The sequence below is a fragment of the Trachemys scripta genome, chromosome 4 (assembly GCF_013100865.1).
Source record: "Trachemys scripta elegans isolate TJP31775 chromosome 4, CAS_Tse_1.0, whole genome shotgun sequence".
In the NCBI taxonomy this organism is placed as follows: Eukaryota; Metazoa; Chordata; order Testudines; family Emydidae; genus Trachemys; species Trachemys scripta.
Window position 1 is genome coordinate 80235495 of NC_048301.1, and position 20128 is coordinate 80255622.

Here is a 20128-nt window from a genome sequence, read left to right on the forward strand (position 1 = left end):
ACTACCTCATCCATCTTGTCTCTCAATATCTCATCATTCAAAAAGTAGGAGTAATGAACTAGATCTTTTTTGTATTGTTGGTAACTGGTTATCAAAAACCTCCAGAAAGCTTGTTTTATAGCTAAATGATATTAACACAAACATAGTGTATGGTAACACTTGGAAACTGAGGTGTAATAACATGTCTATCTTGAGGATAAACATACAACCTGCGCTGCACAACTGGATTTTTTCTACACATACCAGTAGCATTACATGAATAGTCATAGGGTATTTAAAGCTCTTTTCACACACATTCTTAAAACAGAAATAGATTAGGGGAGAAGGAAATGATAGCCAAGATAGAAAGAACAGCTTTTGGAGGAAAGGATATTAGATACGATGTCCCTTTATGTTCTAATATACTGAGCATATGTGACCGTTTGATTGTATATCTGTAACTTCTGAGAGGTTGGAGTTCAATAGAATTATTGGTTTTTGCATTTTGTCAGCCACATATTCGTACCAGGTAAGCATTCCCCTGAGCTGAGTAGTTTAGGGCAATGATGTAAGTATACAGGCTGGCTAATTACATTTTTTAGTCTCTTGCAATGTCTTCAAACTGAGACATGAATGCGAATTTTGCAGTTTTGAAATCTTTCTCACTAGGCCTGAATAGTGTAAATTAGAGCACCTTTTGTACATCATTTATGCATGGAAGTTGGGAGAAACAGCTTTCCAATGGCATGGAAATGATCCCTATGCAAGTTCAAATATTAGCCCTTGGAGAGGCTAATAGAATAAAGAACAGTGTCTCGGAAATCTACAAATTCATCCCCAAAACAGATTCTGTAATAAAATCGTTTATTAATAGTTTCACATGGGTTTCTAGACTTTACCATGCTCATCACATGGTATACGAACACCTGTTGGTGTTCACTTGCAAATTGCTAGATACACGAGTACACTTTAGGCAACCTGATCTCATGGAGACATTCTGCCACTAACCCATGCTTTTGCTTGCAACCTCAGAAAAGTGGGTTTCAGCTTCTCTATGCAGTTTGTGTTCTAATAAAAGGGAAAAAAATACAGTACCTAATTTGAAGTAACTTTGAATGCCACACATAATCATGCAATCAGATCTATACAGCCATCATGCAGCTGTGTGAGATAAGCAAACATTGTGGGTATTGGTATGTAAATGACCACACCAAGGAAATCACAATGCACAGTACTTTCCAAGGAATTTAGGGGAGAGGGGAAAAACCCACAAACCTGTTGCAGCCTATAATGGGCCAGGACAAAATGGTCTAGTGGAAAAGTGAAGAGAACTCTTGGGACAGAAGCCAAGCGAGTAAAGGAAGCGTGAGCTGTCATGTCACTAGCCCAGACATCTTGGAGTATTGGATAAACTGTTTGCCTAAAGGCCCGTCAGGCCTGGCAAGAGAGATGTCAATAACATACCTTATTTTCTCTGTGGGACAAGCAGTGGAAGGCTTTGTCCTCTTTCAGGTACTGCAGCTTTCAAGTGTCTTTTCTGCCATGTTTGCCACAGTGTAATTCTAAGCCCTGGTCAACACTACAAGTTTAGGTTGAATTTAGCAGTGTTAGATCGATTTAACCCTGCACCCGTCCACACAACAAAGCCATTTTTGTCGACTTAAAGGGCTCTTAAAATCGATTTCTGTACTTTTCCAGATGAGAGGATTAGTGCTGAAATCAACCTTGCTGGATCGAATTTGGGGTAGTGTGGATGCAGTTCGACGGTACTGGCCTTCAGGAGCTATCCCAGAGTGCTCCATTGTGACCACTCTGGACAGCACTCTCAACTCAGATGCACTGGCCAGGTAGACAGGAAAAGCCCGGCGAACTTTTGAATTTCATTTCCTGTTGGGCCAGTGTGGCGAGCTCAGAGGTGACCATGCAGATCTCATCAGCAGAGGTGACCAAGGAGTCCCAGAATCGCAAAAGAGCTCCAGCATGGACCGAACAGGAAGTACTGGATCTGATCGCTGTATGGGGAGAGGAATCCATGCTATCAGAACTCCACTCCACCCCAGAGGACTGCCCAAGCAATAGAAAGCTGGCATTCAATAAGTTTTGAAGTGCAGTGTGGCTTTGCCCTTCTCTCCTCCACCACCCCACCCGGTGCGCTTCCCTCCTCCCGCACCCTTCCCGGGCTACCTTGGCAGTTATCCCCCCATTTGTGTGACAAATTAATAAAGAATGCATGAATTTGAAACAACAATGACTTTATTGCTTCTGCAAATGGTGATCAAAGAAGAGAATGACCTGGAGTCACTCCCATTTATGTCCAGGCGCCCTTGACCGACCTCACAGAGGTCAGCCAGGAGCACCCACGAGATGACGACGGCTAGCAGTCGTATTGCACCACCTGCTGCTGCGAAGACAAGGAGCTGCTGCTGTGTAGCAATGCAGTACCGCATCTGCAAGCAGCACCCAGGAGATGTACGGTGACGGTGAGCTGAGCGGGCTCCATGCTTGCCGTGGTATGTCGTCTGCACAGGTAACCCAGGAAAAAAGGCGAGAAACGATTGTTTGCCGTTGCTTTCATGGAGGAAGGGGGGCCTGACGACATGTACCCAAAACCACCCGCCACAATGTTTTTGCCTCATCAGGCATTGGGAGCTCAACCCAGAATTCTAATGGACGGCGGAGACAGCAGGAACTGTGGGATAGCTACCCACAGTGCAACACTCCAAAAGTCGACGCTAGCCTCGGTACTGTGGAAGCACTCTGCCGATTTAATGCTCTTAGTGGGGACACACATAATTGACGGTATAAAATTGATTTCTACAAAATTGACCTAATTTCGTAGTGTAGACACATCCTAAATCATATCTAGTCCAATGGAACTCTTCAATCTCTTTGAAGGTTAGTGAATATTGTACTTGTGAAAGATGCTGGCTTGTCAGTCCTGGAGAGCAAGGTCCTCGTTCACAGAACAGCTACAGCAAAGGGGGCAGCTATGCAAGCTTCCCACACATTGCTCCCCATCGTGGCCCATTTCTGGATAACATGTGGGGGTGAGGAGGCAATTTCTCTCTACTCAATCCTTTACTACTTCACCAAGACTGCCTGCATGGGCTCAGGTGTATTGGGGTGTTTTGCATTATGGGCATCTGACCTGAAGCCATCAATTCATTTCCCACAGGTCACCATGCAGCCACCAGATAGTAATTCTCTCTCAATAACATGAGTCAGTTTCAAACCAACAAACAATTGAGAAAACTAATGCTTTGTATCAGATTATCAATCCCTTGAGCCACCCATTTCCATACTTTCCCTCATCTATTGCACTGACTACTTCACATTGAGACAAAGGCCTGTAGGACACTTTGCTCCAATGGCTCAGAATTATATAACTATTCCTCTCTCATTAATATACCACATACATTCCTGTCTCCACTTAATACTCTGCAATTTTTACCCACTACAACAATGTACATACAAAATACACGGGTCCACGTCCACAAAGGCAGTGTTGATACAGGATCCTTGTCATCAAATTTTTGGCTTACCTGCTAAATTGCTAAAGTTTGTAATGTTCAATAGGACTCGTCATTAGTGGGATCTAAAAAGATTCTACTGTATTATGTGTAGGAATAAATCAACACACGAGACAAGAGGTTCAGTGTTATCCAATCACTTTGCAGCACCTACGTTGTTTTAGAAATTCACATCTGGGATGATTCCAGAGACGACAGATTTAAAAAAAAAAAAAAAAAAGTCTCAGAAAGAAAGTCATCTGCACAGATAACATAATTTGGGATTAATTAGTATAGGGAGGGTACATACTGTTTCTGACATGCTGTCAAGCACAGGATGCATTTGAAGCAAAATATGTTATCTATTTTTGGTCCTCTTTCTCAATTTCTCTTTTCAAAGTAAAGCTATACTTTGAACATTCAAGCATATCCCTGTTCACAGGAAGCATGTTCCCAGCAGAAAATGTTAGTACACTGTTCATACATCTCTATTTTCAATTTTCTGACTCCTCCTTCCTAGGAAATTGGATCACTTATTCATGAATCTCTTGCTTAGACATGCCAAAGATATTGACAATGATAAATTCACAAAGAACAATGCATGAGGTATTTGATACTTTTGAAGCTTTTTATTTAAAGTAAAACTGTTTCATATTTAACCATTAAGACACTTCTGAAACATCTTATCCACAATACTTTTAAATCCAAGTTTTCCAGAATGAAATATTTTCTGTATATTTTAATCCTAATCAGCACCACTTTTGCTGTTCCATTTCTCTTGTAGAAGTCATTTGCTGTGCCAAATGTTGTGGTTACTCTGTAATATGGACACACATCTCCTTAGGACTAGGTTGAAACCACAAGACATTTTCACTTGTTCAGACTTTCTTCAGTCGGATGGGCAGCACACATCATGCGTCACCAACTATGTTTCAATCCAGTGACAATGTTGGGATGCTTACAAGTAACCATTCTGCATGCTATGAAGGGGTTAGCTACAGGTCACACGCTGAAGTTAATCTGCATGGCTATGATAGAAGCGCAGTTTAAAAAAAAATCTCACGCTACCATGAAAAAAATTGCACTGCATCTGTTTGTACAAGCAGCATAGAGGAATTTGTTATATAATGTTCCCCATGTGCTGTCAACATTATGATTATATGTTCATATACAACAGCACCTTCCAGTAGCTCCCAAAGCAATTTGCAAACTTTGCTGATTGTATGAATTTTAAGTAGGAATCACTTTGCCCACCACTGAACTGTGGCCTCCTGTGGGGTGGAACATATAACTGTTGACGAGTACACATGAACCCCACTTTCCCTTTAGAACAGGAAATGAAGAATAGATACCAGATTTAAAATCATAATGGGAATTTTACTAGGCAGACTAGATTTAGCTATCCAAACACATTAGAACCTATTCAATTTCATTATTACCAATGGCACTATATATATATATATGTAGATGTTTTGTCTTCAATGGGACCTGGGACTGCTCAACACCTCTGAAAAAAAATCAGACCATATATGTCTAGGTGTCTAAAAATTAAGAACCTAAAAAGCATACAAGTTTGAAAATCTCAGTTATCAATAACAAAATCTGCCAGTACAAAAAGGGTATATGAATAATAGCATAGTAAACCCTATGTAAGTAATCAGAAATACGTCAGCTCGATAGCTTATGAATTTCTCATGTCGTATCATTCACGCACATCATTTAAAGAAGCAAACTAGTTTTGTGAAAACTCCAACCTGAACATTGACATAAGTTTTAGATATACACTTACTATTGCAACAACTTGGTGAGTAAATAAATACTTAAGAAATTTGGATCTTAAAGAACAAATTGGTGCAGTGAATTACATACAACCAAATATGGTGGCTCTAATGGTGACAGACTCCAGGACTTGAATGGGGCACTAGTGGCTTATGTTGTCATCAGATCCCCTCATTGGAATTATTTCATTGGAAATTCCCATTGTTTCCATATGATATATACAGTAAACTATCATAATAGGGATTCCAAATAAAAGGCTACTCAAACTGAATTACACTTCAGTATCCATCTACTTATGATATGCACTTTGTAATGATACATTCATTCATTCCTTCCATTCAAAGAAGGGATTTATTGAGCAAATGTTCAGTATGCAAAATCTGACCTTTGCCACTCAGGTCTGATGAAGAAGTTGGTACCACTGTGTGATAGAAAGATCATCAAGATATTCAGTCTGCAAAACATACTTCAATTTTCAGTTACCCATCAGATAACATACCATGGAACAATTGCAAAAGCACTATTGCAATTTGCGATAGTCAAACAAGGACACACCAATTAGATTTTGATACAGGGCAACATTTAAATTATTTAATGGAACTCATGACTACTGTAATAATGTATTGGGCTAAAAAGTAAAGTCTCACTTTCACAATTTATTGCAGATTTAAAGCTTGTAATGATAAAAATATCTGGGGTGAAATCCTGGCTCTATTGAAGTAAATGACAAAACTGCTACTGACACATTTATTAAATTTATTTGTCTCCTTTGTGGGACACTACATTAAGTAGAGATCTTAAAATGCTGAAGTGCATACCCACACACACTGTAAATGTGTTTTTAATTAATCTAATGCTAAATGCATTTTCAAATCCAGCTTTAGATGCTAATAGGCTATTTAATATTTTATTTTATTTGAGTTTTTCCATTTACATCCATTATGTAATTTGTTTTTTGTGCACTAGAATTTTTCCACCCTCTGTTATATTCATCTGGAAAATCTCAGTAAAGTAGAAGGTCAAGAATGGTTGAGTTTGTGACATGAACCAAACCAAGGTAACTTACATAGGGTCATGTGTCACCAACCAAAGTAACTTATCTAGTGTCAAGTAGAACCCCTAGCAAAATCCTTGTCAAAAATCTCAGAGCTCTCACAGTTTATATCACCCAACTCTAACAGAAGATTTTAGCTGGAACCCTCTTCACATATTAAATAGCTAAAATATATTGCTTGAAACGATAGCTGGTTTGATTCTCTTAATGATGATTGGGATTTATAGGGCCATCTTGCTCAGTCATGCCGTTTGCTTTCCTCACTGTGAAAGCTAGTTGTTTAGTCCTTAAACAAAGCATTGTATCATTCCCTTTTTCATTTCACGTTTCTCATGCAAATTTCCCAAGTTTTCTAAACTTCTCTCTCTAATTAAACAGTAACGTATATGTTTAAATTTGGTGCAGTTGCTATTAAGCAGTGAAAGAACTTTAATGCATTAACTCTATTTTAATATTTCTTTAAAGTGTTTCAGTTTTACAGTATAAAACTTGAGAGCTGGAAATGGTCACAAAGCCGGATCTGAAGAGTCTTTCAAGTTAATTCAAATAAATTAAATATTTTAATTATCCCCCTCATGCTTAGTAGTCGTTATTTCTCTGGGGCAGCAGGGGGAGGAGAGGGGAACAGTTTTGTAACCTTGTTCCGTATTTTGCCAAAGCAGGAGCCAATCCCTGATCAGTTTAACATAAGGCAAGTCGTATCGGATTCTCTAAGTTTGCTTTCAAGGACTCCAGAAACACTGAAGCCAGTTTGTCATCCACCATCCGACTGTCGCTTGACAGTGTCACTGTCATAAGCTGATGCTGCAGAAGTTTCTCATTCCCTTCTTCATCTTCCACAATCCTGAGTTCTGGTCGAGCTCGTCCCACAGCTAGGATGCAGGCTTGAGGAGGGTTTATGACGGCAATGAAGCCACTGATGCCAAACATGCCCAGATTGGAAATGCTAAAGGAAGGGGGAAAAGTTTATGTACATATTTTACATGTTATAAGAAGCTATCACTGCATTGTCACACAACCAAGATACACCCAGCTGTGGAAAAGTCACTACTAAGGGAATTTGCAGTGGCAGCATCATCTTCCTCCAAGCAGATTAGCGCTGCCCAAAAAATGAGCGGTATGGGCTGAACAGGAGGTGTAGTTCCAGGCATCTTTGAAAAGGCCCATTCAGCACATCACAACTGCAGCCTCTAACAACGCGAGTCTGATTTCAATGTATAGAGACCCTCACCGTGGAATAAACCCAATGGGATGGCAGCAGTCAAATCTCTGCCTGCTGTCTCCTATGAATGAATCCTATCTAAGGTAAGGTGTTGCCTGATGCAGGGAAGTGTATAAAAGATATGATGCAAAACTATATCTAGTATTTGAATTCAGCTCCTGTACCATAGCTCAGTTCTAATGATTCACAAAATACCTACAGTCTAATATTTCACAAAAGTATGATAACGAAAAGAGAGCAAAGATGAAAGAGGCAGAGGGCAGGGAGGAGGGGGACTAGCTATTGTGCCTCAATTCCCATATATAGAATCTATAGGTCCTAAACCTTGTCTTCAGATGATGAGTACACACAACTGCTGAGGAGTGTGCAAGCTTTAAGCCACCTTTGCACCTCACCTGATCCTGGGCCAGGTGTGTGCCAGGTTGGCCCCCAGATGTAACTGAGGGGTGCTTCAATTTACAAAGGCTATTGATAACACCAATGTACCAGTACAGCAGTTGGGTATCACTGGGACACAGGTAAACCCCAGCCCTACTCTGTTTCCCAAGGGCATGCCCCTATGTCACTCACTGGAGGTGGCATACAAGCCATTACGGTGACTCTATACCACCCCAGGATGGAGTTACCCCTTTATGATTAGCTACAGGAAGGATCTAGCCCAATACTTCCATTTATTTTTCAATTTATCATCCTTCTTTTGAAACCTGTGTGGTGGTGGTGTTTTCTTCTCCCCTCGCTAAAGCCATTTCTATTAATGAGGACATCCATCTCTACACTGATGGATTCCCATTAGCTTTTTCTGCCGAAATGCTTATGATCATCTAGGAGATATTTTCTTTTGACAACTGCTTCAGCCTGAAAACACCATGCAAAATAAATAGTTCTGTGCTCAAGGCTGGTGTACTCCAATTACACTACCCATACTAACAAATCTCTCTCTGTAAAAGAGCTTTATTACTAGTGTGTCCCAGGACATTTTTATAGTCACCAATTATCCATTGTAAATGCAAAGATTTGTGTTAATACCATAATTCTGCACAGTTAAAAAAAATATATCACACTTAATCACTTAAAAAAGTCATGAAGTTCAGGTTTCCACAGCAACGTTAGCCACTCTCTGTTTAACAGTGTTCTGTTTCTCATAAATGTAATATATTAAGATACATGTTGAACCACAAAAACCTGAATCAGCGTATGTTCAAAGAAGCCAATATAAAATATGTTAGAAACTTAACTTCTGTATTGCTTTGCATTTAAATATTAACATTTTATTTAGCACAAACTATTTCATTTCTTCTCGTACATTAAAAAAAGGAGGGGGGGAGAACTGCTAAATACATGTAAATTGTCCCATTTAAGTTTTGAAGTTTACATCTCAAAGATCAGAGTGGACTAAGGAGGGTTATTTCCCAGCTATGGAGCAGCTTTTGTTTGGCTGAAGACCTTTTTCTGCAAGGCTGGGTTAAATGAGGCGAGAGTGTCTTTGCAATAGAAAGGTATTTTTATTTTTTTACATTATAAAGTAAATATTAGACTCTATGTCAGGGGTCGGCAACGTTCGGCACGTGGCTCTCCAGGGTAAGCACCCTGGCGGGCCGGGCCAGTTTTATTTACCTGCTGACGCGGCAGGTTCGGCCGATCGCGGCCCCCCACTGGCTGCGGTTCGCCGTCCTGGGCCAATGGGGGCGGCGAGAAGCCGCGGCCAGCACATCGCCCTGGCGAGCCGCAGGCCGAATGTTGCCGACCCCTGCTCTATGTTTTCCTAACTACTAAATATAATATACAATCTCCTGCAGATTGTCTGTTACAGCTGTCCCCCTGCTGGATTCCTTTTTTTCCCCTTCCTTTCTGTTTTGCTGAGTGGCCGCCCCCCCCCGGCCATGGAACTGACCAAAGTCACAGCCTGGCCCTGCTCATGGAAATGGCTTGTGCAGACTGACAGGAGCCATTTCTCTGCTCAGGGAGCTGGGGGCTTTTTCGCTCCTTTGTCTAGCTTCTTTGTTTGGACCCGGCTCGGTGTAGGGTGCTCTGCCCAGGTATGCGAGACCTAAAATGGCCACATAGCTGAGCATATGAGTCATACCTGTGACTCAGAACTTGCCCAGACATGCCCTGTGCCTACCTGCAGTTTTTCCTGCCTTCTCTCCTCCCCTGGATTAAGGGGAACCAATCAAAGTTACTGGCGGGAAACTGCCTGAGTTCGCCCTTAAAACCAGACATTTTCTGATCAGACCCCCGGAGAAGGTCCTTGCTTTGCCACCTGGTCTTATCAGCTAGGGGTCTTTGGGGGGCCCTCTCCCCGCTCTCGTTTGTTTTTGAGCATACCCCCGTTTTTAAACTCCCCTCCCACGAACAACGAATTTGTGCCTGGAGATCTCCTGATTATTGTAAGCGAATCAAATCCTCTCTGCGTCCTCTGATGCTGAAACTGCTGTCCCTGCTGCTGCTTTGGGGATTGGTAAGGAAAAACCTCTTGCACACTCCCCTTGTTCTAGCTGGTGGCTTTCTTTCCCCAGCAGGCAGACCCAAGCTAACTCCTTGGTCTGTATCTGTAATCTGCTTCTAGCTCCACAGCGCCTTTGCTACTAGAAATAAGCCTGCTTGCAGCCACCACTAGTTAAACACCTCCCCTGCCCCCTTGAAGCTGTATCCTGGGCACACACCACTCTGCCCTCTGGAACTACCCCTAGTATAAGGTGCACCCATTAGGTTAGATTTAGCCTTTAGTCTAGATAAATTGTAATTTCATTTTGCATAGTTGTGGTTAAATTAGGCTTAGAAAATTGCTTGCATTGTACTCTGTAAATTAGGCTTAAAGAATTGTTGCATTGTGTTTTGTTACTTGCTAATTTGTGTAGTCTTGGTTAAGTTGAATCATAGATAAGATTTTGCTGTGTTCTGTATAATTGTCTCTCTGCTGTTTAAACTTGCAGCCTGTCTGCTCTCTCTCTCTCTCAATCCCTTCCCCCACGTGCTCACCCTGCTCCTACTGCTGCCAGACCTCAATTGTATTGCTGAAGTCTAGCATAAAACCCCATTGGTTACCCTTTTGCACTCTAACACCCCTCACATTTTACATTTACACCACTGTGACACATTTTTACCTAGAGTTGTTGGCTATTTAACACATTTTACCCATAACTGTTAGTTGGTTATATGCTGCTGTGACACACCCTTTACATAGAAATTGTTAGCTATCTGTTACATTTATACTTCAGTGTTAATTGGTTACCAACTGTATTGGACCCCACTGTATTGTACCCCCCTATTGAAACTCCCTATCCTATTTACTAAAAGAAACCCCTCCCCAATTGTCTACCTTAACAAACCCCATACTCCTCACTATTGAATTTTCCCTGTTTTTGCATTTTCTTAATAAAGTTTATTTTGCACCCCACCAGTGCAGTAGTTGTCCCCCAAGATCCCCTACCTGCTGGCAGGGTCAAGATGGAAATACATGCAAAATAAAAGCCAAAACCCTTTTTCTCCCTATTTTCGACTCTCAACAGACTTGGCTGTATCAAGTTGAACCTGTCTGAAAATTGTGAGGGTTCTTCTTTTGATATAGGAATCTCAGGCCTAGATTATCCTCTCTAATTTGCAGGTGTAAATTGCTGCATCTCTTTTCAAAATCACTTAATTTGCTTTCACAGATACATTGGTCGATTTTATAAGATGATGTGTTAATGCACATCTGAATATCTGAGAGACAGTCGTAGTTCTAAGCTCACATTGTATCTATTAAATTGGTAAAAAAATTACCTAAAAGATCCTCCTTGGTATTCCTCAGGTAACAGTTTTCCATCTCTTGCTTTCTTTGCGAGAGCCTAAGAAAGTGAAGATAGAAAATAAAATCCCAGACCAAGTTATTTCATCACCTTGTATCTAAGACAGCACACTCTGAGTATCTCACATTAGTAAAATTCCCTATATACTTTTTAGTCTACACAAATATTTGAGGCAGATAGTTTTGCCATTTAAATACGACATTGAAAACGATTAGTTGCTGCAGTTGTGTAAGATGTGAGGGGTGAGACATTTTGGATGAGGTGCGTGGGGAAGAAGACTAGGACTGGTAGACAGAGAGATTGGATGAGGAGCTGGAAGGGGGTAACTGGCACTAACTAACATTCAAAAGAAAGATTGAGACTCTGACAGAGACCCTGGATGTGGAGACTGGGGGTACATCTACACTACAGCGGGGAGTCGATTTAAGATACGCAAATTCAGCTACGTGAATAGCGTAGCTGAATTCGACGTATCGCAGCCGACTTACCCCGTTGTGAGGACGGCGGCAAAATCGACTTCTGCAGCTTTTTGTCGGCGGCGCTTACTACCACCTCCGCTGGTGGAGTTAGAGCGCCGATTCGGGGATCGATTGTCGCGTCCCGATGGGACGCGATAAATCGATCCCCGAGAAGTCGATTTCTACCCGCCGATTCAGGCGGGTAGTATAGACCAGACCTAGGACTGGACAGACAAAGAGAATGAGACTTGGATGAGAATCCTGAGGAGAGATTGGGGCTGGATAGGCAAGGAGAGTAGAACTGGGATGAGGACCCAGGGATGTGGATAAGACAGGCCTGGAACAGGGGCAGATTGGAGAGGATAGAGCAGAAGGGATCAAGTGTAGGCAAAACAGGCAGAATGCATCCGAAGAAGTGAGGTTTTTACTCACGAAAGCTTATGCCGAAATAAATCTGTTAGTCTTTAAGGTGCCACCAGACTCCTTGTTGTTTTTGTACCCACTAGAGCACACCCTCCTCCAGAGCCTGGAATGGAACCCACGATTCCGGAGTCTCACCATTCTTCTGCTGTAAGCAAATATCTGGGAAACCCACTGGCAAAGTGTCCCATCCCCCTGTAGGGCTGGTCCACCTACTACTTCTACCAGTTACTCTGTTAGTTCAGTAGCAGAGAGACGAAACCTGCTGATGAACCGTGTGTGAGAGATCGAAACCTGCTGATGAACCGTGTGTGTCAATATGAGGCCAGAAAATTAAATTTGTTGGTTTTTTTTCTAGTTTGCTTTCTTAAAAACCTAGGGAAGTACACACAAAAAATACACTAAAAGAATATTAACATTGCAATGTCAAGCACTCAAAAGTTAGAAAATGCCTTAATGTAACCCCCTTCTGCATACACATTACTATACAGTCTTTAATTACATGATCACATACTAGGTTTTCCCCATAGCCCTATTTCATTCAGTATACTGGATGGAGAGGGCTCACTTAAATGAGCAGCTATTCAATATTTTGTTTTCCCCTCATTATTCAGCGTGTTGCCCATGGCCTTATTTGCTGCACACTATCCATACCCTGCTCTAAAGGCAGAATTATTAGTTTTCAAATGGGCTTGTCTATGGCGTTCATTACAATAGTATCTGAGCGCTTTGCAAACATTAATCCAGCCTCAACACCCCTGGGAGATGAGGAGGGGGATATTAGCCGCTTTTTATAGATGGGGAGCTGAGTCATAGCAGGATTAAGTCAGAAAAATGTTGGCTCTGTGGTTCAGCAACTGCTAACTTAACCCATATGTTTTGGGAATGCTCCTATGTCCATATGTTTTGGGCAGAACTTAATTGCAGAATTAATTAATTCCTATCAAAACTGTGTTGCAAACTAAACAAGTAATTTTAAACCTAATGGATGTTCATTGGAAGCTAAATAAGTCTGAAAAACTTTGCCTTAGCAGAGTACTAATAATTATTAAAAGACTAGCACTACAAAAAGTGAAAGCCAAACAGCGACCAACAACTGAAGACTGGAGCATACACATTGTAAGCTTGGTCACCATGGGAAGAATTGAATATGGTAACAGAAATACCCAGGAAAAAACTTTCAGCGACGTGGGATGCTGTCCTGTAAGTATCTGAATGATCCTATTCAATGCATGCTCCCAACACCTCTTCTCTACCAACTTCCTTCCCTCCCCACCTCTATCACCCTCCTCTAAGTATTGCTTTTATTCTTTATCTTAATTGTTTTAATGAGTTGTATCTTTATATACATTAATTTGCTTTGTCACCTTCAGAAAGGAAAAATGTATACAGACTGCAGTGCCTTCATCCATATTCTCAAAATCCTAGCGCAGGTCTGAGCCCATCGCCCTCTGATTGTAATTTTGGAAACAGTTGCTTTTTTCTGAAAAATCAGAGAGAGATGGGCTCAGACCTTCACTAAGATCTCAAGAATATGAGTGGAGGAAATACAGTCTGTATACTTTTTCCTTGCTGTAGGCAACAAAACAAATGATGGGTTTCCCACGGTTTCATCAGATATGAAGTAATATTTAGGTTTAGTTAAATTGAGGGGGGAAAAAAAACATTCAAACTACATTGGTCTCTTTATAAAAGTGTTCTGATAACAATATATGTGGGATTTATTTGTAAGAAAAAGGTCCAGACATTTACTTTAACTGCAAAAGTCATGAGAAATAAGCTGAAAGGCTTTTCTTGTTAAAAAACATAAAATGTAAATAAAGTCATTTGAAGATCATCCTAGGTAAGGCAAGATGATCTAATGTTTAGGGCAGAGACCTGAGCTCTCTTTCTCTCTGCTGAGAGGCCTTGGGCAAGGCACTTCACCTCCCTTTCCTTAAATGATCCATAACACGTTCAAAATCACTCTTCAGGACACCAGGTTTCTATAAAAGTCCTCAGAGAACAAATCCACCAATAAGGGATAATGATACAAAGCTTTTTGTGTCGGAGTGGAGTTTTGTGGAGGATTAGCTTCTGAATTTTAACTGAATTATCTCCATTTTGTGAAAAGGTGTCCAAGGTAACGGACTTCGTATGTTACAAACTGTAATAAACAAAAAAGGACAGATTGAAGGGAAATAAGGAATAGCTAATATTCCATATTTTATAAAAATATGTATATAAATAAATAATGGTGTATATTTTGATTGCATCCTTTTCCCTAAACCTTTATATGTCAGATCACCACTCTGAGTGCAAGAATTGAATCTTTGTGTGTCTGTTGACAATGCCTAGCATACTGTGGATGCTTGTGGCATATGAGTAATGAAGAATAATAATGCTCCTTAGTGCTGAAATGGGAATGATAACACCCATTTTTATAAAGGTCTTAGCTATTTATGTGGGAAAGTGCTATATATAAAGTTCACTATGCACAGAACAGGTACAGGGGCTGTTCAAATTTCCTCATGCTCGGCTGCCATTGTTCCATAACTCTGACCTTGACGTTGTTGAATTAGCTAGCCACAGAGGTAAGAGGGTGATTCAGTCTCTATGACCATCCAATCTTCAGTCTTTCTAGTGGGAAGTCAAGAAAGAGACTATAAGGAGATATGCGGGAGATTTTCAATGGCACAAATGGGAATTAGGCACCTAACTGCCATAGTAACTAACTGCCCTTATGCCTTTGAAAATCTCTTCCATAAAGAAGAAAACTTGCCAAACAAGCGTGATTGGGTTTTTTTGGATAGATTTGTAGATGAGGGGAGTATATGGATGTAATCTATGTGGATTTTTGTACAGAATTTTGCACTGAATTTTAAAATTGCTCGGACAAAATCTTTGCTGAGTGGACTGAATACTGGCCATGAGCAATGGGCAATTATAACCAGCAACGTATAGAGTTGGGGGAGGTTTCTAAGGGGGCATTTCTGGATCAGTTTATGGACTGGTCTTATTTAATGAAATTCATACAGGGTACTAAATTGGACGTAGTGGCAAACAACAGTGATGACAGAGAAATAATGCAAAAGGAACTTGAAATATCAGAAATGTGAGTAGAAAACAACATGATATTTGATTTAGGATAAAGCAAACTAATACATGCAGAAAAACAATGTCAAATACAGTTGCTCAATGGGAGGAAGAAATCATGGCAGCAGCACTACTGAAAGACTTCAGGGTAAGAGTGACCAACAGATCTAAAATGAGATTGCAATGAGAAACGGCTGCAAAAAGGCCAAATATAATTCCAAGCTACATGGATGAAGGCATCAAATCATGGAGCTGGCAGATAATAGTCCCACTCCAGGAGAGGTTGGTGTGACCACTCCAGGAATACCAAGTTCAGTTCATCATAAAGATAAGACAAATTAGAGGGAAGTTTGAGGAAAAGTAACAAAATGCTGAGAGGGCTGGAAGGATTCATTTATGAGGGAAGATTAAAAGAGCTAAATATGTCTACAATTGGCTTGTGATAACTGGGGAGGATGAGGAATAGAAACTTAACAGTCTATAAAAATTTGGTATGTGTAAACACTAAAGATGGGGAAGAATTATTTATTGTAGTACACAGGGATATCAGAATAAGGGATAATGATATTAAATTTAGAAAAGGAAAATATAGCCTATATATATCAGGAAAAACTTCCTGATAGCAAGATCTATTTGCCTGTGAAATAGTCTCTAAGGAAGTGGTGCAAGCCCCATGGCTTGGAATTTGGAATTATACTGGATAACGCACTAAGACAAACTGTAGGAAATAATATTACATTAGCCATATTGAGATGGACTGGTTGGTCTAACATGTTTAATTGGTCAGTCTCTAAATTCTAAAAATTCTTATAAATCTGGCCAATTAGGGCCAGATATGGTGATTTCTTTTTGGTGATGGAGTCACCTGCCCACTAGAAAATGAATCCAACTCATTAATTTGCAGTGTTGTAGCCAGGTTGGTCCCAGGATATTAGACAGACAAAGTGTGTGAGGTAAGCTTTTATTGGTCCAACTTCTGTGGCTAAAAGAGAGAAGCTTTCAAGCGACACAGAAGTCTTCTTCTCTTCCTAGACCGGAAGAAGAGCTCTGAGTAGCTCAAAAGTTTGTCTCTTTCACCAACAGAAGTTGGACCAATAAAAGATGTTACTTCACTCACCACGTCTCTCTGCGAATCATCAACTCATTTCACACATGCTACCAAACTGTCTTGTTTAGCCACGAGTGACCAGCTAGATTTCAACCAGTAACCTAAAGGATAAACACATATTTTGTCATTAGTTCTTTGCACCAGCCAGTCCTCCTGGATTATTAAGTATTTTTGTTTTTTTGGAAAGTACTTCTGAGACAGAATTTCTCTCTGAGAAGTGATAACAGTTAAACCATTAAATTGCTCACAAAATGAAATAAATAAACTACCATAACAATACCAAATAGGAAAACACTATTTATAAAACAAGTTTACAAGAACTCTCAGTAAGGGATTGCATGTTGCACTACACATGAACGAGGGGCAGGAAAGTCTTTTGTGAATGTTACCCAAAATCCATAAACCTGGGAACCTGGACACCCCATCATCTCAGGCACTGGCACCCTGATAGCAGGATTATCTGGCTATGTAGACTCTCTCCTCAGGCCCTACGCTACCAGTACTCCCAGCTATCTTTAAGACACCACTGACTTCCTAAGGAAACTACAGTCCTTTGGTGATCTTCCAGAAAACACCATCCTAGCCACTATGGATGTAGAAGCTCTCTACACGAACATTCCACACAAAGATGGACTACAAGCCATCAGGAATAGCATCCCCGATACCATCACGGCAAACCTGGTAGCTGAACTTTGTGACTTTGTCCTCGCCCACAACTATTTCAGATTTGGAGACAATGTATGCCTTCAAGTCAGCAGGACTGCTATGGGTACCCACATGGACCCACAATATGCCAACATTTTTATGGCTGACTTAGCACATGGCTTCCTCAGCTCTCGTCCCCTTATGCTCCTACTCTACTTGCGCTACACTGATGACATCTTCATAATCTGGGCCGATGGGAAAGAGGCCCTTGAGGAATTCCAACAGGATTTCAACAATTTCTACCTCACCATCAACCTCAGCCTGGACTAGTCCACACAAGAGGTCCCCTTCCTGGACACTACAGTGCTAATAAGCGATGGTTACATAAACACCACCCTATACCAAAAACCTACTGACCGCTATTCTTACCTACATGCCTCCAGCTTTCATCCAGACCACACCACATGATCCATTGTCTACAGCCAAGCTCTAAGATACAACCGCATTTGCTCCAATCCCTCAGACAGAGGCAAACACCTACAGGATCTCTATCAAGCATTCTTAAAACGACAATACCCACCTGGTGAAGTGAAGAAACAAATTGACAGAGCCAGAAGGATACCCAGAAGTCACCTACTATAAGACAGGCCCAACAAAGAAAATATCAGAACACCACTAGCTGTCACCTACAGCCCCCAACTAAAACCTCTCCAGCGCATCAAGGATGTACAACCTATCCTGAAGGATGATCCCTCACTCTCACAGACCCTGGGGGACAGGCCAGTCCTCACTTATAGACAGCCCCCCAACCTGAAGCAAATACTCACCAGCAACTACACACCACAACAAAAACACCAACTCAGGAACCAAACCCTGCAACAAACCCCAATACCAACTCTGTCCACATATCTATTCTAGGGACACCATCATAGGACCTAACCACATCAGCCACACCATCAGGGACTCGTTCACCTGCACATCTACCAATGTGATATATGCCATCATGTGCCAGCAATGCCCCTCTGCCATGTACATTGGCCAAATCAGACAGTCTCTACGCAAAAGAATAAATGGATACAAATCTGACGTCAGGAATCATAACATTCAAAAACCATTAGGAAAACACTTCAATCTCCCTGGTCATTCAATAACAGACCTAAAAGTGGCAATTCTTCAAAAAAAATACTTCAGAACCAGACTCCAACGTGAAACTGCAGAACTGGAATTAATTTGCAAACTGGACACCATCAGATTAGGCCTGAATAAAGACTGGGAGTGGTTGGGTCATTACAAAACATAAACCTAATTTCCCTAATACTAATTTCCCCCTACTGTTACTCACACCTTGTCAACTGTCTGAAATGGGCCACTCTCATAACCACTTCAAAAGTTATTTTTCCTCCCTTGGTATCCTGCTGTCAATTGAATTGTCACACTTGGTAAGGCAATTCACATCTTTTCATGTATTTATAGCTGCTCCTGTATTTTCCACTCCATGCATCTGATGAAGTGGGTTCTAGCCCACGAAAGCTTATGCCAAAATACATTTGTTAGTCTCTAAGGTGCCACAAGGACTCCTCGTTGTTTTTGCTGATACAGACTAACACGGCTACCTCTCTGAAATTTGTGAATGGTTGTGATTAACATGCAGTGTGTTATATTAACAAATGCTAACTACAAAACATCTTTTAATGGGTTACACCCATCTTTAAGGGACTTCACAGATATGAGGGAAAGGATTCAAAAGCTAAACAGCTCTATAAATGTTTTTACTTATTATAATAGTTTGGCGTTTTAATGAGTTCATAAACGATGAGTTTACAGGTAGCTACAGTTCAAAATGCAACATTAAACATCTGAATAAATAACCTTTGTTACAAATCCATTTTCTTTTCCTTTTTCAGGCTCTTATTTTTTCCCATGGAGAAAATGTTATTTTTTGTTATAAAAAAGGGCAAGTTACAGAGGGCAACATTACATTTCAAAAACTCATATTATAATGGCCAGTCTGAACCAAAAAATGTCTTACAATAGGCTAGAAATGTTTCAATACCAACTTGGAGAAAGAGAGAAAAGGACCAGACTCTAATATTCTTACTGACACTGAAGGGACTGCTCAAGGAGTGAGGTACAATTCAGTGTCAAGGCATCAGAATGTGCCCCAAAGAATTTCCACTCATTAGTTTTTTGGAGGTTTGCTTTGAAAAACTCAAAGGATGAAAAGGAAAAGCTGTGTGTAATTTGTTCAGAAACAAAACAAAATTTCAGTAAATTCAATTAAAATGTTCTGGTACTTGTACTGTAAGAAGGTAGATTTTAGGTTTGCTTCAAGGTAGAAATGGAGAGTTGGATCATCCAAAGCAAAGAGCAGCATATTAGCAGATGTAAATGATTTTATTAAATTACAAAGGGATACCTCTTATGTAGCACTGTTTTTCTGCCAAACTCCTCTTTCAGAGTCACCTGTTTGCCTACAGAAAATCTGCAGTAATATCAGGCTCTCCCTATCCTTCTCCATAAGTGGTGATGCTTCTAGACGTTTCTTCTTTTATGAACTGGAACTTTGCATGCAGTGCAAAACATCAGAGAGAGTCTGCTTTTCTACTAAGAAATCAAAAATGTGCAGACATATTTCCTACTTTCTTATCTGCTTTTGTCTGCCTTGATGTTGCTTCTGCTGTCAGTCTTCTCTAAAGCAGTGACTCCTGTAGGACAGTCATGGTAGTCAGAGCCTGGTCCATAAGCTCAGATAGACAGAGATAGCACGAGAAGGCCAGCTGCCTTAGGTCCTTCTCCACGTACATGTCAATTTGGGGAATTCACTTACATTTGTGCTTCAGCTTCTCCATATTACAGTGTGCGTAATACTTATTCTGCTTACGTGCTTTACTACTTTTTACTTTTACAGCACCTTCTAGCAGAGAATCATGTGCACTTCATAAATATCAATGAACTAATCCTCAACTCCCTTGTGATATAGCTGTTTTTATTAATTTACAGATTAATGTTTGTACAATATTCTGAAACTGTAAAACACTATATAAGCATAAAGTATTTTTATGATCACAAGTGCCACTGAATCTGATGCCAG

The 20128-nt window shown here is 40.6% G+C and overlaps 1 protein-coding gene across 2 annotated transcripts in view; it reads right to left on the reverse strand.

Moving 5' to 3' along the window:
- Positions 1–4095: 4095 nt before the first annotated feature.
- Positions 4096–20128, reverse strand: part of PDHX (pyruvate dehydrogenase complex component X) — a 107012-nt gene continuing 90979 nt past the window's right edge. For both annotated transcript variants that reach the window (XM_034769692.1, XM_034769693.1), the window contains exons 10-11: positions 11306–11370; positions 4096–7267 (exon numbers count right to left, since the gene is read on the reverse strand). In XM_034769692.1, coding sequence (XP_034625583.1) covers positions 7003–7267; positions 11306–11370 — 330 coding nt within the window. In that variant the 3' untranslated portion in view covers positions 4096–7002. The remainder of the gene's footprint in view (positions 7268–11305; positions 11371–20128) is intronic.